Here is a 14629-nt window from a genome sequence, read left to right on the forward strand (position 1 = left end):
CTTTGAGATCCATTACATTCCTAAACTGAAGTTGTTAAAGTCTATTATAATTTTCAATCTCCTGCCATACCTTCCCATGCCTGATATCACCATGATGTTGTGGCCTGTCTCCCTTCCCCATCCATGGAAGCCCATTCCCCCACACCAGGCCCAGGATCAGGAACTTCTCAATGTCATCCTCAGCCATCCAGAGAAGCCCTGCCCCAAGACACTATAGCAGTGATGGCGAACCTTTTAGAGATTGTGCCCCAAAACTGCCCACCCACCCCCCATCCAGTCGCTCTGCCCTGCCCATTCCACCCCCACCCCACCTGCCAGGCCACCCACCGCCTCCACAGCTCGCTGCAAATCGCTCAGGCAGCCCTGCAGCACCATGATGGACACGCCCTCCATCCGTGCCCAACAGCATCATCTGCGTGTGATGGGGCGTGAGGGCGGAGTCTTGTCCCTGCTGCCCAGGTGCCATGTTTTTGGCTGCGCTGATCCACACCCGGGGGCGACTCTCCTCTGGGGGGCTGATGATGAGGGGGCCACGGGGGGAGGCAGGGCTGAGACGATAGCACGTGTGCCCACAGAGAGGGCTCTGAGTGCCGCCTCTGGCACGTGTACCATAGGTTCATCACCACTGCACTATAGCATCATCAACTCTCAGCATCATCAGAATACTCAGCCACTACCTCCCCATCCACTACAAAACATATATACCCATTACAGCATGTTCATTACATTCCAACACACAAGGCTCCCTTCTCACCTTCATTCACCACCAATTCCTCCCTGGCTCTTACCCAGTGGAGTCAACTGTCCATTCACAAAACATTTAAAGGCAAGGAGCTTAAAAACAGATGAAGATAATGTTATTTCTTCTTCCTTCTTACTTCCTGTCTTCTTGGGGCCATTTCACCATCCCTCAAAGGAAGAAAGTCAGAAATTTAGAAAAAACCAGGCAGTGCCAACGGCATCCAGCACAGAGTCCCCAGCAAAAATGCCAACAGAAGCCCAAGAGTGTCTGGCAGAAACATTCCACAGCAATCCATATCAGCCCTTCCTTAGCATCCAACAGCAATCCAGTCCTCAGCAACAGCCATCTTCCCAAAAACAAGTCCCCAAAATTAGCCTCCTGAACCAAAAAACCATTGTCCAGCCGCAACAGCATGGCACAATGCAACCCACCAAAACTGGCTCTGCAGGCACAGCTAACAAGATGTTGGAAATGCTGAGAAATGACAAATGCAATGTCAGACAAGGCCAGGAAAACGAATAGAACAAAACCACAAATGCTGATGTCCTCTGGTATGCTGCTCTTTGGTATAGTCTGATCTGCTCTTGAGTTCTGGCCCTCCAGTCTAAACAGCTTCCATCTAGGTAGCAATTCCTAAAATGAAAAAAAAAATTCTCTCTCACTCACACACAAACACAAACATAGAGGGAAAGACACAATCAGTCAAGAGGATAGCTTTTATGTGGATCCTGTCTCTTGACTATCTTGGCTCCAAGTGTAATGATTCTCCTTCTCAAAAGCAGATTGCTTTTCCCAAGATGCAATATGACCAATGCTTGGTCAGTAAAAACAATTCAGGATGATTTACACATAGATACTATTAATTTTAATCTCTGGCATCTAAAGAAAAAATGATTAGATAGTAAATTATGGAAAAGTCCTATGTTGAGAATCTGGAGAGTTACCAGTAATAGAGAACAGTGGAGCAGATGCACAGTTATATGTCCGCTTCCTCTATTCTTCATGCTAATATTGCATTTCATACTTATGGTATTCCTCTTTGAAAAATTGATCAATTGCTTAATTAATATTTTCATCTCAACAGAACTTTCAGGTAGTATCTATTTTTTTCTTTTTTCTTCTTCTATAAAGCTTCACTCATATTAGTTATGTTCATTAACAACTGTAGCTATGTGAAACCTAAAAGGAATTTGAGTGACTGTCTTCCACGTGATTTCCTCAACATCACACCATAGTCGCATCTAAATATAAATTGCTTTGCCCAATTATCATACAATAAATCTCACTTGATAAAAATACTTTTTAACTGAAAAATGCAGATGTTGCTGAGAATGTTTTAAAATATTGGCTCACTTTGTTGAGCAATTTAAAATAAATAATATCCATTATATTTTCCATCATTTCACTGTGTGCCATTCTTCAGTTCTTAATAAAATGAGAATGCTATGTTGTTGTCATCATTTTATATCATCTTCCTTAATGCCATGGATTTTTGACTATCATTTTCTTTACTGGGAGTGCATAGAGTAGAATTGTTCCTTTCTTAAATGCTACAAAAATCAATGCAAGGAAATGAAAGGAGCTGAAGGAAAGAAGATGGAAGCAGACTGTTAATTGAATCTCAGTTCCAATCTTGGAGCAAAGCCCAACTCTTTCCAGTTCAGTAAAAGCAGCTCACTTTGGAATTCTTTATTCCAACATTACACATAAGCAAGTAGATTTTAGAATCTGAAAACATAATAGTCTTAATTTGAATTGAATCATTATATGGCCTAATTTTAAGGTTCAGGGTAAAAGAAATTTAGAAAAAATATATTAAAATCATTATGAAAAATAAAATTAAGAAAAAATGTGCCATCTGAAAAAAGTTCTGCTTATTCATGACCACATCATCATTGTTTGAACCACAAACTTTGGCATGGATGGATCTAACCACTCGCCAATATTCTATCGGTTGCCCATTTACATGTAAATCCTCTGGAGAGTCCAAAATATCCTTAATGTGCTTACATGATACAGATGTTAAAGCAAAGCATGTGTTAAAATTTTGAAGCTTTTTAAAATGTGAGCCTATAATTTATACTTCAGATTTGTGATTGTGTTTGTTTTCTTCATTTGAGGAACGCTGCATGTTCTCAGGTGAGAAAAATTGGGTCAGGCATTTAACTAATGCAATATTAGATATATCTCAGGTTCCTTCAGCAAGAACAATTATAGTAATAAAATTACTATTGAATGAAGAATGATTACATTATAAAGTCTAATCTAGGGTAAATTTAATGTAGATTTGCTTAAAGGAAATCCAATAGAGTTACAAATCAACTACTACATTTATTCATTCAAATTTCAGCTGAAGCAACATCATAAAATAACACTAAGTGTTTGCATAACTATGTTTTGATTAGAGATTGCAAAAAGATTCAAAGATGATGCAAAAATAGCCCTTTGGCATATTTGTGTGTTATTTTCTGTAAGAGTGGAAATAAATAAAAGAATCATTTGTGGCAATTTGATTTGAGTTTTCTGGAGAATATATCATATATAGAGGATTTATATGTGGTCAGTAAATAGTAAAGTGTTTTCAGCTGTAGCTACAAATTCATTTCTTGGAAATCAAATTAAAAAACAGATTATAGAGGCATAATCTTTAGGATGTAAGCCAACACAGATTTGAAACACTAAGGACAGATAGAAAGTCAAATATATTTATCTTTGTAATTTAAATCTTAAAAGCTAGATTAACATAGTACATCAAACATGTTTGAGGCAATGCCTCTGATAATATCAAGCTCCATTTCTACATTATGAAATTAAATTTGACAAACTTGCAATAAAATGTTTTTTTACATGTGATGTCTTGATTGATTTGAATAATCATTTGAATGGGATATCATAAATAAAAATAATAAAAAGAAAACAAAAATTCAAAGGACAGACTCAGTGGACCACTGGGTCTTTTTCTGCCATCAGTTTTCTGTGTTTCTATATTAAGAGTTCATTTGTTAGTAAATTCAAAGCATCTTGAATGAAAACATTTTAGAGGACCAAATGAAGTTTCTCAGCCAAGCAAATGGAATGACCTGTTTTCCTTCTTTTTGTGCAGAGAGGTGGAAACACCACTTTCCATGTTGAATTAAGAAGATGACAAAGAAATGGCACTGCATAATGATATTTTTATTTATGTAAGAAATGTCAAAATGGCAATTCAATAAATGCAACTAAATTAAACATATTATTATTAGAAATAATAATATGCACACTGGTGCCAGATCATCCAATCTCAAAAGCTTTTCTGAACAGTCAATTTTTTTCAAGCTTCCGAAAAATTAGGAGAACATAGGACATACTTGCTGTGGCAAGCTACTACAGAGAATATCTTCTTTTGAGCACCCTCCCATTTTATTTCTTGGAAGGTAGACTGAACAGGATAGTGAAATTTGCTTGTGATGTGAATTTTAAATCTTGAATTATACATGGAAGCCAATTCAGTGCCTTCAGCAGAAATATTATATTACATAATGAGGCTTCTCAGCAAGCATATGATGCATTTTGCATCAACTGAGTATCCAGATGCTCTGCATAGACAGCTCCACATAAAGCAAATTACTGTAATCCAGCTGGAGGGAACAAGCCTGTGAGTGACCATATTCAGTGCCTCATTTTGCACTAGTGAAGCCAGGTGAAGTCATTCTTGACCATGGTCTCCATCTTCTTTTTCAGCAGGAGAATTCAGAAGTACTTCCAAATTGCCAGCCTGTTCTCCATTATTACATTAAGATGGTACAACCCCAGAGTCAACAGCCTTCTAAAGAAACGGTCATTCTGTCTTCTATGGTTGAGTCTGAACCTGTTTCTTTGTTAATGAGACATATATAGTCACCCATCTTAAATAACAAACACAAAATAAGCAATGAAATGAGCTCCCCTGTTCAAAATCTTCCAGCTCTCGTCACTCTAAAACAACCATTCCCCAGTACATCAACGGTCACAATCATTGGACAGTAGTCCAAGCCTATCCCACTATTTCGGGGAGAAAAGAGATTTTTAAGACTAGAAGGGTAGGGTGTTTGCACAGTGAGAACTTTTACTGAGAAGGAACATGTCCTAGGTTCCACTAGATAATATTTTAGGGAAAGGATCTGGAGCATGTCCATCTTAACTGCAAATGGACAAATATTGTCAGGGAGAGACAGTCTTGCAGACAACCTCTCCCTGGAAAGAAAATGGAAGCCAGTGCAGCTCAAGCAGCAGTGGTATAATGTGGGCAAGCCAAAAGACATGAGAAATTGTGTGTGCCACCACATTTTGTTCCAGTTGTAACTTCTGAATGATCTTTAACAAAGCTCCAAATAGATTCCACAATTGCACACAGCTCTGTACAGGAGAGAGCTACCCATTGAGAATCAGAGACTACATCTCACCAGATCCAAAAGGGCTAAAAATCCAAAGCCAGCCTGTAGCAGGAGTAGCAGAACCAGGGTGCAGAATCAAAAGAGGCAGCAGCGTAGAATCGCTATGTAGCCACAAGTGGACTAAATCCAACCACCTTGAATTTCATTGACTCTTACCTAAATTCAAATAGGGACCTGTTAATTTAAAATATTCCTATGCATAGGTTTTTAGCAATAAATCAGTTTAATTGGACTTTCATATGTGGACTGGTCTTTCACACCTATCAAGTTTGTCTTATTAAGGCTGATTGATAGCTGATTCTTCCCCATCCAGGCCTTTATAGACTCCAGGCATTGAATCAATACCTGAACAATGTCACCGTCCCAGCCAGGAGTGAAAATATACGATTATTGGGTACTATCAGCATGCTGATGCACTCTGTTGCCAAATGACCTCACCAGGAGGATTTATGTAGATACTAAAAGAGAAGCAGTGAGACACCCCTATTTAGAAGAGCCTAGGATCAGGCCTTCTGTCCACCACTACAGAAGAAGAAACAGAATCACTGTAAAACAGTTCTCCCCACTCCCTGAAGCCAGTCCAAAAGGTTAATGGTATTGAAGACTGCCAAGAGATCTGAGAGGTTGAGGATGGTTGATCATCCTGATCCCGAATACTCCAGTAATCAATCACAAGTGTAACTGATACTCTCTCAGTACTGTAGTTTATTGAACCTAAGTAAAAAGTATAATAGGCTTCATTCCAAGTTGCAACCAAGGCCTTAACTGAACCATGCACCATGCTTCAGTGAAAAAATCCAAGTTCCCTTTGAAACCACATTGGGTTCATCAGTTGCCTGGGATAGGCAAAATGAATAGATATTTTTCACCACCCAGACCTAGTCAGAACATCTAATGATTCCCTTATTTGGTCCAGGATATTTAAACATGGATATCATCATGTTGATATGCATCACCCCTGAAAGAGAAGGGTTTTTTTCTTAAAAGGTACATTTAACTTAGAGATCAAGACACAATTATATATAAGCCTAAAGTGGGTTGGTTTCAAGCTCTCTTTATAGATTTAAGCAAATTATTATTATCATTTAATTGGCGTCATTATAAGTACAGTTAATTAGTAGCAACAGCATAGGATATTATCAATTCAATTGATAGGGTTAGCCATTTAATACATATTAAAATATATAACAAGTGGATATATTGAGATCACACTTCACCTGCACAATGAAGTCTTTTGTTTAAATAAAGGGAATCGGGCTGCACAAGCAACAGGTGAGCTCATGAAGCTTCATGTATGCAAGCGGGATCTAGGTTGCATATGCAAAATCGTCCTCCCCAGTCGCCACTTGCTGCTGCCTCCAATGCATGTCTGTAGAGCTAGAAAGTTTGGGGACCACTGCTATAAAGAACTATGGGCAGTAGCCATTGCTCTATTGCTATAGTACTTTGGATTGAAAGTTCTGAGTCTTTCCTATTCCACTCTTGGCTTCTAGTAAATTATTAACCATAAATTATTAACCCACACAAGTTTCCTTCTTTTTCTTTGTGCATTTTCATTTCCATGTATTGTGCATATGTACAAAATAGTTGTAAAGGTTATAAAACCAAATTATTTTCCAAAAGCTGTTTTATTAAATTGTTTTTATATTTATCCAGCAGGTTTACAGAGTACAGACTCCTTTACACGGAGGCATTTTCCACATGCTGCCCACAGAATGGATTATATGGATTTTGAGGACGATAGCCGGGGTTGGCGATTTGACATGGACATGGTGATAATCTACATTTATGCCATCAACTGGGTCTTGGGATTTATCGTGTTTTGTTTTCTTTGCTATTTTTTCTTTCCTTTTTAAGGATTTCTGTTCCCTATTTTGTATGTAAGTGGTAAAACAAAATAGAGACAATTCTGGATTAAAGAATGCAGATGATGTACAATCGTAGCTCTCCTGTATAACAGTGATAAAGCTGCACAACAATAATTCATTTTGTTTTTTGGGTTTTCTAATTTTTATTACATTTTGAAATGAAAAAACATTTGCATATTAAAAATGCTAGATTGCTTTTTCTAATACCTGTTAAGATGGCCTGGTGCTTTGAGTCTGTATTTGCAATCTGTACATAAACGTGGGTAGTTTCATGAATCAGTATTCATAGAGCAGTGAATCTTTACTGACTACCTTCAACTTCTACCTGGTATGTATAAAATAAATATACAAACTATTACCTCACACTTAATGGTTTCTGTAGAGATAGTTCACATATTAACTGCTTACGTTCAGTTGAAATATTTTTTCTCTTCAGCTTTGGAATTCAGTGTGATGTTTTTATATCCAGTACTTATTGCATATAATGGTCATGTTGAGTCTCAGCTTTCCACCTCTTGAAATCATTTCAGGAGTTTCATGAAAGATTTTTTTGTAGTAAAATGTATTATGTACTTTAAGATATATGGGATATGACTTGGGAGAAATTTGTTAGAGAAATGTATACAGTGCCTATGGTGGTCAATATTTCAACAGAGACAATTAGACATCTTTTTATTTGTGGATGTCTGTGAAATTCCTCAAAAGACTCATTGGTTTGCCTTACTGATCAACAGTGTTTATGCTAAGAGCTGATGTTAAATAAACAAAAATCAGATTTAAAATTTTCTACCTATGTATATAGAATCAAGAATAATTGATTCCTGTACAAAGGAGAAGGAAGGAAGGAAGGAAAACCTACAGCTTTAAGTCTGTATATTTTACTGTTTCTAATGTTTTGTGATCATCAACCCACTTTCCCCAAATGTGGGAAGATGAGAGGAAAAGAAGAGAGAGAAAAGAGATGGTCAGAAAGAGAAAGTCAGAAGCACCTCTGATCCATGTTGAAAACGTCTGATTCCTGACTCTTACATGATTGTCCTATAAATTCTATTTGTAAGAAACCTTGAACATCTGACATCTTGGCGAGCAACCTTGACCTAGCTCTTGGAACTCTGCCTTGGATTTGGACTATTCTTGTGCGTGCACCTATTGAAAATTAACTCTTCAAGTAAGCTTTTGTTTTGTTACATTCTTTGTTTCATGTTTATCTCTTGAAGTAAAATTGTTAATCTCCATAGCAATCACGTTTAAGTGTGTGTGTTTGAAACGTAAAGCAAGGCGCAAGATTACAGTCTGATTCAAAAGTTGAAACCAGAAGTTAGTGAAAATCACTGGGAGTCTGCTTTGCCTGCATTTCTGGGGAAAACCTAAGTTTAGGGTTATGGAACAGATTTTCTCCAATAGTCATCAACTTCTTCACTTCTGGAACAGTTTCCATCCCCCAAAAGGCTACAGAGTGATACCATTTCCAACTGCATTGAGTAAAATATGAAGTTTAATTAATTAATGTATAATTATGCAGTGTGTTTTATTTTAAAAAAATCTTAAGAAGATTAAAGTAAATTGTGGAAATACTCTTAATAGTTCTGAACATCCTGAATTGGCTCTAGGAGTTGGAGATGATAAGTGTCAGCCTTGAAGTATTAATAATTGAAAATCGTACCTGCAGTTGATTATATGTACATGTTGGGATCACATTCTTGATTGCTTCATATATAAGTAACAATTCTCTAAAATTCCTGGCCTAATTTATTTTCAAAGATACAGTGTAATCTTTCCATCTGAATAGTCATGATTTTAAGTAAATGAAGTTTATCTATGAATTCGCATCTCTAAAATACTTGTTTATAGACTCCAATAAATACAGTGACTTTCTCAAATGTCTGAATCCAGAGGATTGGATATATACTGTAATCATAATCAGTATAAAAAGTTCTTAAATTACAATGGCAAGAATTGACTTTTGGATTCAGGTGTATGTTACTGAACAATTGGGAATATTACTTTAAATTTGAGGAAAGCCAGAAATTTTAGTAGTAGAAATGGGAATAGTATTGATATATTTTTAACTCTGTGATTTTTTTGTAAATACAATTCTGAAATATTTAGGCTTAAGTCTGTTTGTTAAGTAAACTATCATAAATATGCTGTTAATATACTAGTGAGCCTTCTGAGACTTGGTTTAATTTTTGGAATAATTTTTATCTTGGTTGTATATTTTTATCTATAAGGTTATGGTGCTTATAGTAACTTTTAAATTTTAATCCTCATTAAGAGTGTTATTGTATGTTTGAAGCAATTAAACTAAAAAATTTTTGTAAACATATAGTTTTAATTTTCATTTTTTATGCATAGAGAACTAAGAAGGAGGTGTTTTTCATATAAAGTAAAAAGATTTTACTGATATGGAAGCTCTACATGAAAAATTAAGGAGTTCAACAAATTTAATTGTAAATTTCCCATTGCATATATGCTTTGCAGCACTAATCCAATAATATCAATACATAGCAATGATTACAGTGCAATACTCTTTAACATTTTTTTTTCTGTTCAACCATGTCTGATTCTCAGAGACTGCCAATGCATCTATAAGTGTGTAGGGATGTGTGTATGTGTGTATATCCATGCTTTCATTAAGACTGTATTTGAGAGTTACAGTTCGTACTATGTCCTGGTGATCGTTGGCTAGAACTTTGAGCTGCATCCAATGTTGATCTTCCATTATTAGATTATAATTATTGAACAAACATAATTTTTAAACATCTCATCACATATGTACAAACTCACATGTGCATAAATGTATGGCTAATAGTGAAACAGTTGAACAGTTAATATAATAAAAAATAATAAAATGGCATGTATGAAGTAATTCAATATACACTGTTATTTTTTCGCAATTTAGGAAATGACAATTTTTGATTCCCAAGTGGGGTTTATCTTCTCAGATCTTGTATTCAGATTTACAAACAATGGAACATCATTAGCTTGGCAAGCCTTACAGTGGCAAACATTGAGAAATTATTAATTCAAGCTAAAACAGAAAGGCAATTATTCACTTTATGAAGAGAAAATAGCTTGCTGGGATACTGGCCCTCTAGCTAACTCATAGTTTTCAATATGCTAGCCTAAAAATACAAATATTTATAAAAAGAAGAAATTACCTAAATATCCAAATATGATGTGGAAAATGTTACTGCAAAAACATCAGATTTGAAAAATAGACCAGGAAACACCTGAATGCTTGTGCAAATATAGCATAATGGCAGAACTGATCAAATCAGAGAATACAGATTAACTAGATGAAAAGAAGAACAAATATAGAAGATTCATATCTGGCTTGTTCAAAGGCAGTCATAAAGAGTTGTATGATCAGATAATGCTCTCATATGTTAGAAGGTTTTTTGGGGGGGGAAACTACATTATAAAATCAAATATATCAAATATATAAAGCTGGCAAGTATAATTAAGATAATTGTTTCCTGAGAAAACCAACAAGCTAGTTTCTGAACAATAATCTGATCATTATGAGAAAGGATTGAAGATACTCACAGCACTTTTATGCAGTTTTTGGAAGAGGTTTGCCATTGCCTTCTTTCTAAGGTGGACAGACAAAAACTGATCCAATGACACCCAGATAACTTAATGCCTAAAATGGGATTAAAACTCCTAGTTTCTTGGTTTCTAATCTGTGCCTTAACCATTTCACCAACCTGGCTTTATTAGAAACAAATTAAAAATAGTATTGCTGACAATGTATGATGTATAGTTGAATAGATACTCAGCTGAGCACAGCAAGATTGGTATGAATGGATTTTCAGTAATACCGTCTTTAGTTTAGCCAGATTAATCTAGTTTAGTATAGCCAAATTAGATGGGTATTCCTATCTCGCATGATTTCTGTCCCAGATGACAGAAAAAATCTAGAGCTTTTGTATCTCTCTGCTCCTTCATCTAGATTTTTGCAAACTGGAAATTGTAACCATACATATGAAATCCAATGGATGTTTTTGAATGTGTTCATTTTTCAAAGGAGATTTAATCTTTGATGAAAAAAAAATAAATATAAAAAAGATTATCGGCAATAAGAATATAAATATGCCTTTATAAACCACAGTATCAGAAAACATAGTAATCAGAAAATTAGTAGTCCATAATTTATTAATACAGTAATGATGAAGAACTTCTATAAAACATTTGCTCAGCCCAATGTTAGCTGACACAGTCAATTCAACAAAAGAACAATTGTATCACATCGTGCACCTTTTATATTAGTTTGGAGTGCATAAATTTTCAAGGCAAAAAAGTAGGGCAAAGTGAGTAAGTCTTAAGAAGATAATATTCAGGGAGACAAAAGAAACATTCAAGTGATTATTTCAAGTCCCTTGAACAGTCATCTTGCTACAACTCTAATATTTGTAGACTTTTACCAATATCTTTGAGAATGCTAGTTAGTTATAACTCAAATCTATGTAAAGGAATTTAGAGCTGACCTTAGGTATAGGGAAACTACAAACAAGCTGTTAAGAGAGAAAGGGATGAAAGACCCACAAATAGGAGTTTCAGAAATGTTTATATAGTCCTGAGAATGAGGAAAAGCCAGCCTGCTAGAATTGGGTATGTCTAGTTTAACGAAGAGAAGGACAAGGGGGGACATGATAGCAGTATTCCAATATCTCGGGCTGCCATAAAGAAGAGGGAATCAAGCTATTTTCCAAAGCACCTGAAGGCAGGACAAGAAGCAACGGGTGGAAACTAATCAAGGAGAGAAGCAACCTAGAACTAAGGAGAAACTTCCTGACAGTGAGAACAATTAATCAGTGGAACAGCTTGCCTCCAGAAGCAGTAAATGCTCCAACACTGGAAGTTTTTAAGAAGAGACTGGACAGCCATTTGTCCGAAATGATGTAGGGTTTCCTGCCCGAGCAGGGGGTTGGACTAGATGACCTCCAAGGTCCCTTCCAACTTTACTATTATTATTATTATAAGTATAAAAAGAAATGGAAAGAAATATTGAATGGAGATAGACTAAACCCATTTTCTTGCTTATGCTTCTCTTCCATTTCTTCTGACTCCTTTGTTGTGATTTGTGTTATGTTGCTTATCCAGAAAAATGTCTACGAAGATTCTCAGTCATCCAGATCAACAGGGAGGGATACGGACTTCTGGTTTGACGTCGTGGTGTGATAGACACAGTAAGATGGGACTCTGTCTTCTGCATTTGATTTTGTCCCGCTGTGAACCTAAAAAAGGTCAAAAGCTACCCCGAAGAGGCGACAGACAAGGAGGCAATACTTGTTGATCACGGGATGGTGGCAGCCCTTCAGTTTGATCCGAGGAAGCGCTCTAAACTGACGGGGAAAAGACTGGCCACATTTGTGTGGCCAATCAGAAGCTGCTGACAACCAAAGAAAATAAGCATTAACCAACAACTTTCGAGCAATGTGGATGGAACTGGGTGAGACCCTATCCTCTCTTTATGACTTTAAGACTTTTTCCTGGAAAAAAATGCCCAAAGCAAAGAATCCTCCCTGATGAGAAAGGGAGGGGAATTTCCACCCCATTCCTTCAGGAAAAGAAAAGCAGTGAATTAATTGCTTGGGAGAAAATAGAGAAAATTACAAGATTAATTTGGAAGCAATACACATATATAACTTTGAAATTTGGGGACTAAAATTGCTTTTGATTTTTTTAAAAAAAGACTTTAAAAGCTTGTAATATAAGTTTGGATGTAAAAAGCTGGAAGACAGCGTCAATGACATCTAGTGGCAAGCTAAAGCACTACAATTTATTATGTCTAAAAGAAATTTGGCTGGAAGCCCAGACTCAGAAAAGACTCTGTTGTTTTCAGAAACTTTCACTTTTGAAGACTGCAGCTGGGAAAAGGGGGGAACCTCTTGGGCTGCATATATGTGTGGCAGAGACAATAAACTATTTTGAAACTGGCCTGCCTGGACTATAAATATAAATACTGACTTTTAGAGCTGTGTCATGAAGCTATTTCCCTATAGAAGAAACATGCATTATTGATTGAGATAATGGAATTACTTTGGATTATAAACCTTTGATTGATGAAGTATTTTTAATTGCTCTTCTCTCTCTGGACAGAAAGGTTGTGTTTTTCATTGGACAAAAAAAATTGAAAAATTCAAACTTTCTTTATATTTTGCTGAGGGGAGACTTAAGGACAGATTGATAGGCCAGCTGGATAATTAGGAGTTCAAATGACAATTGACTAAAACTTTTTAAATCCCTAAATAGATTGGACTGTAAAGACTACATACAAAAACAAAATGGATGTCCATACTTAGCTTCAAATGGTAAAAAAACCATCCCTAACACCTGTCCCCAAAGTCCCCAGCTTGACATACTAACAAGAAAATGTTGATGAATTTCAGAAAGAAATTCTATGTTAAAATCAATAAAAGAGACAATTGCCTTAGCTCATGATGATACAAAATAATACAAAGGAGATAAAAGAACAATTCTTTAAACTAAATCTACAAACTCAGAAAATGATTACAAAGAAGGAACTAGCAACCCAGAAAATAGAAAGAAAATCAGAGAAGCAGATCCAAAAATGGAGGACCTAAAGAACAGACAGATTCAGACAAATGAAGAATTAGAAGATATAGCAATAATATGGAAATGGAAAAGATATCTTACCTGTCAAGATCTCAGAACACACTTGAGGATAAGAAAGAAGAGCTAATTGAATGGAAGATAGAGATGTTAGGATAATTGTGGGAAATTGGAGAAGGAGGGAGGCTGTTTAATGAATATCAATTAGCTGAGCATCCATCCAAAAATACTTTAATCAAATTGTCTTTCTTATTCCAAACAATATACAAAAAATAGAGGAGGAATTATTTGATTCAAATGCATTGACTTGGAAAGTTAGTTGGCAAAAGAAGAAAGCTAGAGTAAGACTGAAGAAAATAGATGTTTTGACCCATTAGATGGGATATTATACTATTAATCAGATGTTTGAACATGGCTGAGAATAGATAATCGTTAGAAATAGAGGTATTATAACTAGAAAGATAGGATTTATAACTAGAATATTATATTTTAGTATGAGAAGGGAAATATGAAAACGCTAAGAGGGTTTGAATAAGGGAAGCTTTTGGTTACCCAAATATAACTTATTATGAGAAATTATAAGCATAGAGACATTTTGAACACTGATGGGAAATTAAAATGTTTTTTAAAAGCGGGAAAACAGGATATTAATTGAACAAATGGATATTAACTGCAAATGCAATTAAGATATATTTTGGTTAGAAAAGATATCTTAAAACAACATTATTGATATTATTAAGAAAATGTAACAAAGATGTTGATATTCAATTATATATGTATTAACAACAATAAAAATTGTATTTGCCTAATGTGGGAAAATGTGTACTACTGGAAGAAGAGAGGAAGCATTGGATGGTGTAATATTGGGCCTAGATTGAAGAAGCTAATATGTACCACTGAATTACTAATGGACCCAAGACAACACGTTGTTTATGTACTTATGTACTTATGATTGTAAAAGTAGAAAATTAATAAAATATTTATTTAAAAAAAGAGAGGGAGAGATACAACATCTATCTTCAGTCTAC

General features: G+C 35.6%; 1 protein-coding gene across 1 annotated transcript in view; it reads left to right on the plus strand.

The window, feature by feature from the left end:
* The window catches only part of RNF180 (ring finger protein 180), a 50766-nt gene extending 40878 nt beyond the window's left edge, over nucleotides 1-9888 (plus strand). The window contains 1 exon segment of the mRNA XM_039364420.1: nucleotides 6811-9888. Coding sequence (XP_039220354.1) covers nucleotides 6811-7010 — 200 coding nt within the window. The 3' untranslated portion in view covers nucleotides 7011-9888.
* Nucleotides 9889-14629: the final 4741 nt, after the last annotated feature.

This window comes from Crotalus tigris, unplaced genomic scaffold, assembly GCF_016545835.1.
Source record: "Crotalus tigris isolate CLP2741 ecotype Arizona unplaced genomic scaffold, ASM1654583v1 scf7180000017592.2434428, whole genome shotgun sequence".
NCBI lineage: Eukaryota > Metazoa > Chordata > Lepidosauria > Squamata > Viperidae > Crotalus > Crotalus tigris.